Raw genomic sequence first — 13,606 nt, 5'->3', positions numbered from 1 at the left:
CCTCTAACACGTGAAAATATATATGTGTAAGTTGACCACGGAGCACCTTGGGGAAGAAGGGGCTGCTTTGAATTGTGTCTCTTTGATTTGCCCTTGCCTTCACTTCATCACTTTGATCTCTGAACATGCAACCATATTAGATATCCATGGCAACAAACTGCCAGGATGAGGTGCTCCAGGAAAATTGATTTGTTTGGGGTTTATTTCAATCACTAAATATTATTATTATTATTATATATTATGTTATTGGGTTTTATAGCAGGATTGTGATGTGGATATATATGGGGGTGTCTCTTCCCTTGTTCTTAAAAGACTTTGTTTCTCAGCGTTTCCTTCAACCTGCAGGCACAAAAGCATGTGAAGATCATTTGTTATGATATGACCGTGGTGTGTTCAGGATCAACCGTGTGTGCCCCCCCCCCCCTTGAAAATATGACTCAGTGCACTGTACTTACGCATGTGATTCCTCCTTGCCCCTCCAAGACACTACACTGTTCACGCTCGTATTTCATGTTTTGTTTGTAACCCAGGGGCCATGGCTGCGTTTTAGCCTTTACACTGCTTTTACTGACCCACAGGAAAACTGTAGACAGTGCTCGAGTGCATTTTGTCTCTCTGTTCCTTCTACTGAGTGCAAGTCGTTGCTTTTATGTGACAGATGAAACCCCCTGTCATGCTCAGCATCATATTCAGCTGCAGAAGCTGCTCCTTTTACTATATTTTACCAAACTGTTGCCAAATATGCTCATTAGTTGCTAAAAACAATTATACTGTAGAAGAATAAACTGTGAATATGAACGTCTTGATCAACTGACACATAAGATTATTTATTAAAGCCTATTTGTTATTTTTGCAGTAATGTGCTTCCGTTTCTGGGACAGATGAATTGATAGGGCACAATATCTTCTGTAAAATTAACTGGGTGGTACACGCTGACTCATGGTGCTTTCTGAGCCTGAACATATGCTGTAAATGGCAAGTAGTGATGGTTTAGCACATAGATCTCCTGCATACAGGCACATTTATTATTAGGCACAGGTGTGAAGAAAGAGGGTGTGAATGCACTCTTGCTCCTGCAGGCACATTATTAGATAGAATGGCTCAGTGGTTGAAAATAATGTTCAAAATTATTTACAATAATGAACAAACATTAGAAGCCAAATGTCTCAGTATTTCTCTGTGTTTATGTGTCCTGTTTGAACCAGGTGGACTGTGCTGTGCTGGAAAACTAGAAAAGTGTAAAAAGCGTGGCGCGGCTGTATCGAATAATAGATTTTATTTGGCTGTGGAGGAAATCTGTCAGACACCAGTTGCAAATATCTGCTTGATGAAGCAGAGTGTGGCAGCCTGCAGTGCTACTGCTACTGCTAATGCTAAGAGGGCAAGACGTGAACCAGGGTGTTCAAAGTTTCATCTTTTTTGGCACTCAGGACCGATAGGCCAACATGTTATCAATATGATTGCCCTGCTGATGTCCAAGAGTTTCCTTAATTGTCTCCTGTCCCTGTAGACATACCTTGCTGATGTGACTCTGTTAATAGTAAATTTAATCTGAAGCAAATATGAGTGAAATATTCTAATAATGTGGATATCTGCCAAATTTGCATTATTAAATTTATGTGTTTCTGTACTGACATATCTCAACTAAAGAATCCATATTTATTTATTTGAAACTCACACATTTTAATTCGGGACTAAGCTTTGATTATACAATGCTCTGTCATTTTACAAAGTGTAGTAAAATTACTTTGCATAATGAAGCAGGAATCTCTTCTGGACAGGCGTTTCTTTTTCCAGTGGTAAAAAAGTTTTTTTTTTAATAAAACAAGGGTTGTTTTCCAAACTTCAAGTTTATTTTTAATCAATCTTGCAGCCACTGTGTTCACTGTGAGGTCAGGCCTGACTGGTGATGTAGGATGCACTCCATTCACTTGCTGTGGTAATTGCAGCTTCGCCTGTTAATGGTCTCTGCATTGCTGCTGGCTGATTCACAGTAGTCAGTCCAGAATTCCTGATGAAACACCAGAGAAGCTTTGTTGAGACAGAGACAGCCCAGAATCTTTTCAGATTCTCCCATTTTGTTTATGTCAGTGCCATCAGATGTGAAGCAAGGAGCTGTGTGTTTTGAGACTCATCTGCCAAGGAGGCTGTCTATCTTTATCGATCGCTGGTGTGATCCTGTCAGTTGATGTGCTGAAGTGGTCACAGGTAAATGCTGTTTTAATGAAGTCTGGCTATTGATTTGGCTGTGGTCTTTGTTTGTGGAGTTAGAAATTTGAATATCACTTGAAGGCAGGGTCAAAACCTGTTTTTGTATTTTGAAATCATTCTGTACGATGTGTTTACATCACAGACAGGAAATAGAAGGCATACACGTGCATATTAAGGCTTCCCACACACCGTAACAAACAAGCCCGTAAATCTAGAGTCTTTTTGAAACAACAACGAGAATGTTTGTTGAGAATAATTACACCAAAAAGGAAATCACTTTGCTGCCAAAATATATCCCACTCTATGTTATGGAGATTTAGACAGAGAATTGGATTTCCCCAGCTGTGAAATCAGTTTTTGTAGTCCCCCTGGCCAACCACATCATTATGCTATACCCTCATATAGGCTCCTATCACGGCACACGCATGCAGTCTATGCCTTTTCCACTGCATGAGCTCCTTCTGCATTTACAGCATCCAGTTTCATGCCATATGTTATTATCGACATCTCTGATTGGCTGAGAGAAGGCTGTGTGCTCTGTGTGTCACTTCATTGGTTCTGCATTAACCCAAGAGAAAATGGCACCTTAAGCCCCTTATGAGAAGCACTTCATTCTGAACTATTGTGACAGGGAAGGATGCATCATTTGTATATGAAAATGAATCAGGCATATATCTAGTAGATCTACAAATGTCAAACATCACATTTCAAAAACCCTCTTCAATTTCTGCAAGTGGAATCAACGTCACTCAGATGAGAGGGTCTGTAGATGATTTTCAATCAAATGGAAAGTGAATACACTGACTGGAGCATGTCCTTCTACCATTTAGCAGAGGCTGAGTCTGTCAGTCCTTGCTTTTAGTGTTGGTTGGCTCAAAGGCAAAAGTATTTAGTGATTTTCTTGTTGTTGTTCTGCAGTGCTGTGCAGGGCTTTGGCCTTTGTGTACAAATAAATCAGCAGGGCACAGTGATTGTAAACATTTGTGATGAAACTTATGTCAGAGCTAAAAGCGTGACCATTTTTACATTATCACCTTTGACTCAGTCACAGCAATGTCAGTCTTTAAAGGAATTCCACTAAAGCTGTTTTCAGACACTGAATCTGCTGGTTTCATCCATCTGTCGTTTGACATTCAGATGCAGGTGTGCTAGGTAATTGTTCCAATGTGACTTTAATTAATGAGCATTTTAAACATTACAGATGATTGCCCTTATTTCTGATCAGTTTAATATCAACAGTGAGAAGCTGAGGCATATGTATATATATATATATATATATATATATATATATATATATATAAGAACAGATAATGGCCCATTTCGTATTTTTTGAACATGCAATCTGAAAGTTCACAGACAGTTAAAGACAGATGTCAGGTTGGCAGATAAAATTTTGATGATGGTTTGATGATAGTCATTTTCCAACTGTTTCTCGTCTTTTGCAGAGCACCATGACAGAAATATGTACAAAATATATGAAAATTCATCTTTACATACTGGTCTGACATTTCCTTTACAACTTAAATATGTTTCATTACAGCATTTCATCATTTATTTAACAGATTTTATTTCCTTTGTGCATAAGAAATGAATTAAATTACAAATTTAACTGCATGATGGCTTTTTATGTCTCTCCCTTCATACCATTTAGATAAATCAGGTTACACAGGTCAGAAAACCTGCTGAGATGCCTGTGCACTCTACCAATTATTTGAAATTCAAGGAAACCATAGACAAATAAATTAGTTTAATACACATGCATTGCAGAGTCAGTTATAAATGAGGTTACCCCTCCACAGAAAAATTCCAGCTGGCAAAACCAGGATTCTTTACGCCTGCACCATAATAACAATATCCAAGCTCCTTGTTCACATAATGTTTAAGAAATCATCCTACTGGAGACTTTAATCCAGCAATTTAAACACACATAAACACAATGAATTTGATGGTATTAAATTTCAGTCAAGTTCCAGACGTGTCCCAGATTGCATTTGCAGTTGTCGGGCGCTTATTTAGACATGACACTGATGTGAACCCACGTATTTACATTTATTTATTTTTAATTATTTATTTTTAAAATGCATGTTTAAAAATTTGATTTAAAAAAAAAACTGCCTGTAGAAGTGAATACATGTTGCGACTCTCCAAAATACTTATTTTAATAGAAAAATTAGCAGACTTGCTAAAGTCATAATAAATGATAATCTGTGCAGCTAAATTTTGTATTTCGAGCATTTCGATGTGTGTCTAAGGCAGTGTGAAGCTGCTGCATCGAAGGCAGTGAAAATATTTGCTCTTTGCTTTGATGCTATCGGCATCAACTGCAGAGAAATGCAGCTTGAATGGACAAGAGACAGGCAGTGTTTTCACTTGATGCTGTGTTATGGTGTGATGGTCTCGGCCTGAAATTGCTGGAACAGACTTTGAAGTGGTTCAGGTTTTTCATCTCTCTCTGTGTCCCTGCCTCCCACATCTGCTGCTATCATAATAACAAGCAATAACCCTCTTTCAGCAATAACCAAGACTTTTACACCCGTAATGTGGCTTCAATAAATAATGTCATGTTTACCAAGGGGCTATATTTTACAGCAATTTAGTTTAGAGCCTCCCATCTTGTTTCGTTTTTTGCCTCTTCATGCTGGAGTACAGTACATTATGTGGTGTATTATGCATACTGGCATCAACATGCATTAACACATTATCAAATGTACTGATACAGAAAACAGCACAGCCCATCACGGTTTATCATATTTATCGTGCTTACATTAGGAATAGAGGGGTTTTTAGTGGAGTAGTCAGACTCCTTCACTTGCTGAAAACAATCTTTACAAATCTATTAAAAATCTCTCTTTTAATTTATTCAGTCCTTTGGCCAACACATAGACTTTGCCTCAGCTTTGATTCTGCAACAATGAGAGAAACTGTAGGAGGGATGACCATCTCAGGAGTACTGCATCAGTTAGGCCTTTATGGTATTGACTAAAGTGAAGCCATTTGACAAATGAAAGCCTCCTTGGACAGGCAGCATTTAAAGGACACTGAAAATATCAAAAGATTCTCTCTCTCTCTCAGAAAAATCTTTGAGTAGAACTCCAAGCTCTATGTCTGACATTGTTCGTGGCCTGTCTAACTCCATCCCTGCTGTGAAGCATGGTGGTACCAGCAGTATGCTATTGGGGTGCTTCTCAGCAGCAGGGGTAGGGGGACTGGTCAGAACTGAGGGAAGGATGATTTCAGCCAAATACAGTAAGGCGCTTAAAGAAAACCTGCTCCAGAGTTCAGCGACCTGAAACTGGAGTGATGGTTCAGTTTGCAGCACCACATTGACTAGAAGAACACAGCCAAGACAGCACTGGAGTGGATTCAGGACAAGTCTGTGACTGTTCTTGAGCAGCCCAGCAAAAGTCCACACTTAAACCTCATAGAACGTCTGTGGAGACACCTAAAGATTCACACTTCTCATCCAGTCTGACCCTGACAGGTACTGAAAGTAAAGTACTGAATTCTAGATCTGAATTCGTTTTGTAAATGAAGTTTTACTGTTTGATTCTTAATAAGTTTGTAAAAATAATCTGAAAATTGTTTTCACTAATTTGTCGAAGTGTGCAAAAGTGTAGGTGTTTTCAGAAATCACGGTATGTTTTGACAAATCAGCTTTCTCATTGTGAGGTTTTGCAGACAAGCAGGTTGAACATAAATGTGTGTGTGTGTGTGTGTGTGTGTGTGTGCGCGTGTGTGTGTGTGTGCATACAGTAGAGGTGGACAGCTTTGTCTGGGCCCCGCTGAAAGCAGCAGCACAAGCATGGGGGCGCATTTCATTAGTCTGTCAAGCTCAATGATATTTAGAGCCCCACACCCTCGGCCAGGACTGGAAAACTCAATCAGCACTCTGATTTCATAACCCTGCTTTGTGACAGGGCTTATTTTATCGCCCTGCTGATTCATTCTAATAAACGCTGGCTGCCCAATGCACCACCACTGAAATACAACCCCCGTTCCCTCCCACCTCTCCGTCCTCCATGGGTCGACCCAAAAAAGGGAGGGGGATGCGAAAGAATAAATCAGAATTGTGGGAACTGGAGGGTGCAGATAATCCATCGCTGGTCTAGGTGTAGCTAGCAGGTCTGCCACCCCTTCCCTCCCTCCCTCCACACCCTTTAGCACAAATCAGAAGCCAGGACGGTGCTGATCTGCGAGGGCTTGGTGGGGCCATTGATTGTGGACGACAGAGGAGGAGAGGGGCAATAAATAGTCAGAGGCAGAGTGCGGAGGGTGAAGGAAAACAATTATCTGCGGAGGTGGAAAGCACATAAAGTGAAGAATGATAAACACTGTGAAATATGATTGACTCCAAGTGATATATGGCAGCCGAAGGACAGGCACAGAGGTCTGTGTGTGCAGAGATATCCTTGAATAGACTGGCTGCTTGTAAGTTGAGGACTCATACCTCCCCGAGTCTAACCACGTTTTCCTGTGCCTGTGTGAATGCGTCTCTTTCTCCACAGACAACAGATGACATTGTTTCGTCGGCAGAGTGCTCCAGCGACGACGAGGACCTGGAAGAGTGTGACTCCGGACATGCAGGTGGGATGGGTGTGTCGAGTTGTGCTTGCTCTGAACCTGGTCTATTTCTCCCTATCTTTCTTTGATTTGCTACCGAGGAGCCTCTCCTCTTAGCATCATGTCCCATGGGAGCTTCAAGTGTAACTTCAAAAAGCCCTCCGAAGCATAGCATACTATGAGAAATGTACATTAGTGTGACAGGTTCTCAGTGTACATCAAAAGTTAAAAGAACTCTTTGGATATGGATATAAGTAGTATAAATGAAGTTTCTATATCCTTAGCATGCTCTCAGTGCAAGAAGTCACACTATCAACTTAGCTGTAAATAAATAAATGCATCTATCTTATGGTCAGTCACCGTAGCTAAAGCTCACACCTTTCATCTCTCAAACAAGTTACACTTAGCTATGGGGCCACTGGTTGCAGACATGACAAAGCACTGATACTAATTTTGTTCTCTCAGCATTCAGTCGAGAGCAAAACTTTACTCCACAAAGTGCGAAATTAGTATCAAGCCCCATGTCGCCCGCACTGATGCTTCAAAATGTATCTATCCTGTACACGGTTGATTTCCTCTTGCTGTGCGTGTGTGTGTGTCTCTCTTGACAGAGGATACATTTTGAGATTCTTTCGAGAACAAAGATGCTTTCAGCATAGATACTGTGATATGTAGCAGACTAACTGCAACAGAGCCACTTCCTCCCTTCTCCTTCTTCTTCTCTTGTTTGTACCTCTGTTTCCTTCGTCGGAGGCTTGCCTTACCTGAAACATTCTAATAGAGAACAGATATCCTCGAATTTCTGTGCGCATCGTCTCTCTTCCCTCCTCCCTTTACACACACACACACACAAACACACATACATATCACTTTGTGATTAGATCAAAGTGAGAAGACATTCCCCCAGTGGAGTTTGACAATAAAATCACAGCTGGAAATAAAACTGCAGATTTAAAAAGAGTGGTTATTTTGAGGTAACTTGGGTTTGGACGACTTTTGAACAAGCAGCTGTCAATCACACTTCTGCCCAGGAGCAGTTGGCGTATTTCCTGCTAGTATGGAATAAACCAGGACAGCGTGAGCTCTGCTGAAACTGGCTCTGTATGTGAAGGACGTCTCCCGTCCAGGCACCGTGGAAAACATTAACAGCTCAGGCTATTTGACTGCTTCGCTGTCCTTCAGAACGCTATCACAGCAGCAGACTTATTGATGCTGCGTTAATCTGGCTAAATACGCTTCAGTTTCGCACTAAGCATGTTCACTTTTCACAGCTAATAATAAGTTGAAACAATGTATTGCCCTTTCACTATGTTATCTGTACTTTGAGAACGTAACAGATAATTGGCATTTATTTATTTCTGTCAGACATGAGGTGTTTGCATCTACTTTAGATATCCTGCCACTGTTTTTGCCATTATCCTCCAATCTGTGAAAAGAACTCATTTACTTTGAAGCCTTATCACACTGTAATAGCGTTTGTTTCCTTGAAATTATGACCACATTTAGGTCCTTGCGCTTATGGCTTTTTGATGTGAAGAGAAAGCCATTTTCTCCGTGCCTTCATGCAGTATTTAGGTGCTTTATCTGTGAGCATGAGTTGCTTTCTTAAGTCAGAGATTATTGAAATTGAATGGGCAAATTTTACAGCTCATGTGTTTCGTTTTTTCGTTTCCTTAGACCATTAAAACCTCAAACCCAAGTAGCCTCAAAAGTGGAAGTGCAACAAAGTGTTGTTTAAAAAGTTTTTATTAAGAGAACATGGTACCCTCCCCTCATATAGTGGCAACATATGTAATCATACACAGTCATACATATTGTGCATTTCACCATGTTGACACAGAAATTCATATCCTCATTCCTTGCCTCGCTTCCAGTCGTGTGGACAATTGCATGACATGATGTTTGTTTCTTTTCTGTTGCATTTTGATTTTTTCTCCTGTGATGTACATATGAACATCTCTCTTCTGTATCGATTTGGACCCAGCTGCTGGGTTGCTTAAGATTTGAGCCTTTTGTTTTTTGTTTTTTTGTTGTTTTTTTTTTTTTTTTTTTGCTTTACTTTGGGGCCGCGGTGGGTTGAGTCGGGTGATTTTGTTTTCTTGTGGTGGTTATTTTTATTTGAATTATTTCTTTGGTGTCCTCATCATCCGTCGTCCATCCTCCAAGCAAGGATAGAGCCGCTCCTCCCGTTTTTGCCTCATCTTGTGCCGCATGAACTTTTGGTGGTTGGAAAATTCAAAGTTCTCCTCCTCATCAAGTTTGTGTTTTTTTATGCCATATGGCTTCTAAAGAAACATCCTCCCCTCATTTTCAATACAACATAGGGAAATGAACGGCAACAAAATCTTTTCTTGCCATCATCCTTTTTTTGGCCTTGTGCAGGCAACTCCATTCTGTCTCAAGAAAGTTGTGTGTGAAAGAATGATTCCAAGTCTTCCCTCCTGAGCATTAAACCCCACCCTCCCTCTCCATCCCACTCACCCACCTTCTTTCTTTTAGCCTTTCTGCATATACATGTCTGTTTGAATGCAGATGGCATAAAAAGACTTTTATTGCCACAAAGTATATCTGTTTTTCTATTCTATCTGTTGCTCCAAGTAGAAGGCATGCACACTGTACTGGACTGTAGTGCAGCTCAACAGACTAACTAATGATCCTCTTCCCCCCCCCCACTCCCCTGCTTCTGCATGGGTATGATTGGCATCCATTTTGTGTGCTGCTTCTTCTCCACCCATAAGTCTCAGGCTAACCCCCAGCTGGCTTCTACTACATGTCAGTGTGTGTTCTGGGCTACAGTGGTGGGCCTGCACCACCGCTGTTCCCTGCCTGCAGCAGCCCCAAGACGTCTTATGTTTGTGCTTGTGCCTACTGTCTCTGTCTTTGCTCCGTCTGTCTGCTGTACATGGTCGTCTCGTGGTTGTGTTGTCTGTGTTTAATGAAAGTGTTAAACCTCACCTTTTCCCTTTATCCCCTGTGAGTTCCACAAGAGAGCAAATAATAAGTGCGACTGAAGTTCTTGAAAATCCTATGAATAATACAGAACCCGCCCATGTTTGCATAACTATTGGTTAAACTGACTATAAAAGTCCGACTAAATGCAGAAATACACTAGCCATTAAAAACGACTACTTGGAAATGACTGGTGAAACGTGATTGATGCTCAGTTAAGAAAACAGAAAACAGCAAATCAATTTATGATTTCATTTCACCGTAATTAAGTGTTTCAGCTTGTCATTACCATGTAATCAGAACAATTCTGCGATTAATATGTAATTATATTGTAGTAATTGATGCAAATGATTTTCATAAATACACAAGTGCAAATCTAAATACTTGATTTGTACATGCAGTGCCTGCAGGTTGCTATAATTCCTGTAAGACGTTAATAGTAGTTAGGGCAGATGAAAATAATCCATTTTAATTTAGACTCATGACAAGCATGTGTAAAAACTACAAGCACAGCTATGCAATTCTTAAAATGCACACACGTAGAATGATGGGTCTTTGTCCCAGCAGACATTTTAACAGCTGTTGTTTAAAGCTGCTATAACTGATATTTTAGAATAACAATAGACAAAAATGACTACATTTAACACAAGAATTGTGTACTTACATAGAAGTATCATCTGACTCTACAGTTCCCCTCAGTTTTCTGGAGTGTTGTAGCACATTGCATCTCATTGTTTTTGCAGCCAATAAATGTAATGTTTTGGTTCAGTCTCACAGCTCTCATAAGCCTCATTTGCAGAGGCATCTGTTTTTAGCAGAATAACCATGATAAACACGCTGTATGGTACCTGCAATGGCAAAATAACAAGAAAAGTTAGTCAGCAGCTGGTGAACATAGCAGCAATAGTCATTTCTTAGGGGTTGGTGGAGGACAAATTAGAGCAAAAATGAGAGTGAGTACAAAATATGACTCCAAACAAATGATATTATTGCTCATCATCTGCTGGATATTGTTTAACTTTATATTTTCCATTTCAACATAAAATGATAATACTATATGTAAGTGTTGTATTTACAGCTGTTTCATTCTTTAGGGATACAGGAAGATTGGTTTCATTACTAAGAGGAACAAACGTTGACAGTGTAGAAGATTGGATGCAAACCCTGGTGGATGGACGTGTGCTTTGTGCATCCATCCATCAATGTTTGCACACCATAATCACTGGCTACATTATAAAATAATTCAACTTCGTCCTGCTACTGAGCATAAACGTAAAGGTAGTTTTTTTTTCATTCATTTTGAACAAACAGTTTTTTAAAAAAAAGTATCATTTTTCTAGTGAAACCAGCACCCCTACAGATCTCTGCACTCTACGGTCAAATAAATTGTAAAATTTTGAGAGAGAGACTTGTTGTAGAGTACAAAATAAAGTAAGATAGGGATGGATCACTGACTTTTCTTTTGTCATCAGCTGTGGCTTCCATCAAACCCCATTGGGCTAGCTGTCACTTCAAAACAGGCCTCAGATCAGTTTAAAGGTTATTCAGCTGACACATGTCCACTGAGTACAGAGGTGCAGCCTAATGGCTGTACAGCAAATCGACCAGCTGACAGGGCGAGTCGCCACGCCTGCTGGATATGCCAATTTAACACGCCAGACTGCACCCAACCACATGATGATGGATAAAGAGGTACCTGCCATGCACCATAGCATCAGGATACCTGGAAGAGAGCGCTTCCAGCCAGAGGTGGTTCGTGCATCCTTACAGGAGAGAACTCTCTGCACGCTGGTGTTGTAACTAGAACATCATTCAACTTTCAGGATAGAAATGAATGTCCATCAGTGAGAAATTAGACTTTTCTTGGCAGGGGTGTGCACAGGCAAGATAAGATAATTTAATGGTAGGATAAAGTATTTGGCTTTTTAAGGTACATGTTTCTAGAAAGCTCAGCCGTTGCACAGTGCACCAATGGCACTCTTAAGTGTGTCTGCACTGAGAATCTGTGTGCTGCTGGCTCTCTGGTAATCAGCTCCCTACCTGTACGGGGTAGAGGTGAATGAATCTGCTGCAGCAGGTTTCTGGGCACAATACACACAGTTACAATGGGATTTCAGGGCCCCAAACCACTGACTCACCCACGTTTTGCTGTGTTGAAATCCTATTCACTCAGTTCATCCATAGTTGGTGCTGGTGCACTGGCTTTCCACTTTTATGGTGCAGCGTTGTCAAATCCTTGACACACCATCAGGATTCATCTCCATTCGGAAGCCTCAGCAAACGACGGACGGACACGGGGATCAGGCCAGGAGAGAGAAAAGGAGCGTGGGGGGGGGGGCTGAAGAGAAAGTGCTGCAGTGAGATTTCTGTATCTGTAACCTCTGCTGAGGTAGTCAGTCAATCAGGCATGTAGTAGTAACTATATTTACTTTAATTCCTCTTCAAAAGTCAGCACAGCCATGCAGCAGATAGTGTCTTCCTTACATGGTGGGATGAAAAAGTTTGTTTATACTCTCAGTTTCTCTTATTGATGCAAAGGCTAGCCAGTAGGCACAAAGAAATGCTTGATAATCTTTAGTACGGACTCCCTTTTGCTTTAAAACAAAACAAGCTGGAGGTCTAACACAGTGGAGAAGTATTTGCCAGGGTGGCAGAGGCTTGGAATAAAAACTCATCCCTGTTGACAAGTACAGAAAACAAAAGCAATCTGGTTAAGCAAACCCATTAGAAACAGCAGGGTTTATCTCCTTCAGAAATGCAGTAAGATGTGCAATGCTTGTGCAAGAGCTTACACAGGATTAAAGTGTTTACCAAAACATCAAGGTCCTCTGCACTGACTTTAATGAAGACCCTTAACTGCAGCGCTTCCCCTCCCATCCAAGTCTTTTGTTGATATAGTGTAAAGCTAACAGTCGTCGTAAACTGTTAGCCAAGAATGGAGTGAAAGAATGCAAACAAGGCCGAGACAACAAGGGCAGAGTCGGATAAATAAAGCCTGGGATGAAATCACTTACTCTGTGCTGGCATTGTACATTTAACAGGCAAGGAAATTGGTGCTGTTACTGGAATATTATGACAGCTGTACAACATGTGCATTAGTTCTTATTCAAAGAGAAAATCACATGCACACGTTAACACAGTAGGAAGCCACTGTGTAGCATGTCAGGCTTTGCAGCATTCTCTGCAGCATGGTTGCACAGTCAGGAAATTTAAGATGTCAGCATTGATAATACACAGTACAATGTGGCAGGTACCATGATTCCTCAGTGAAGCTTAACCCCAAGCACCTGTTTTACTAAAGGAACGAGGTTTCTGTAACCAGCCTGCAGAGGAGGAACCAAAACCCGAAATCTGAAGACAAATGTGCCTCTCACATCTCCGTAAACTCACCAGAGGCACCAGTAATCCCATTACCTTGTGCCCTCTTGTGGAACTCCTTCCCAACATGGTGTTTATCTGTCAAACAAAGGCTGTTGGTTATGCACATAACACAAAGCATCTAAACATTTGATAAAAGCAGCTCATTAATGATCTCTTCTGCCCCTCTTGATTAATTAGCAAATGCGGTGGGCTTAAATGCCACATAATGTTGGTTATATATCACCCATGGTGCACCTCTTCCCTCTGTTTCCTGCTAATGAATGGTTTCTTTGCCTGAGAGAATATCCCACAGCCCTTTGGTGGCAGTTACCTTTTACTGACGTTTGACCCTTTCTTAAGCCCCTTCCCCTACCTGAACCCTGGCTTGCTGTATTGTTATTGTATATTACTCTCCCTAAATGCAACTTACTTAAGCATGCATTAACCCAACTTCTTATAGTGGAACAAAAAATCCAAAATAAAAACCATGTCTGATTTACCTCTCTTTCTCTGACGTACATCCAGA

General features: G+C 40.8%; 1 protein-coding gene across 1 annotated transcript in view; it reads left to right on the top strand.

Annotated features, from left to right (window-relative positions):
- The window catches only part of nrxn3b (neurexin 3b), a 253,183-nt gene that overhangs the window by 233,797 nt on the left and 5,780 nt on the right, over positions 1-13,606 (top strand). The window contains exon 23 of the mRNA XM_026319115.1: positions 6,717-6,795. Within this exon, the coding sequence (XP_026174900.1) occupies positions 6,717-6,795 (79 nt within the window). The remainder of the gene's footprint in view (positions 1-6,716; positions 6,796-13,606) is intronic.

The sequence above is a fragment of the Mastacembelus armatus genome, chromosome 24 (genome assembly GCF_900324485.2).
Source record: "Mastacembelus armatus chromosome 24, fMasArm1.2, whole genome shotgun sequence".
Taxonomy (NCBI): domain Eukaryota; kingdom Metazoa; phylum Chordata; class Actinopteri; order Synbranchiformes; family Mastacembelidae; genus Mastacembelus; species Mastacembelus armatus.
This window is presented reverse-complemented; position numbering and strand designations above follow the sequence as displayed.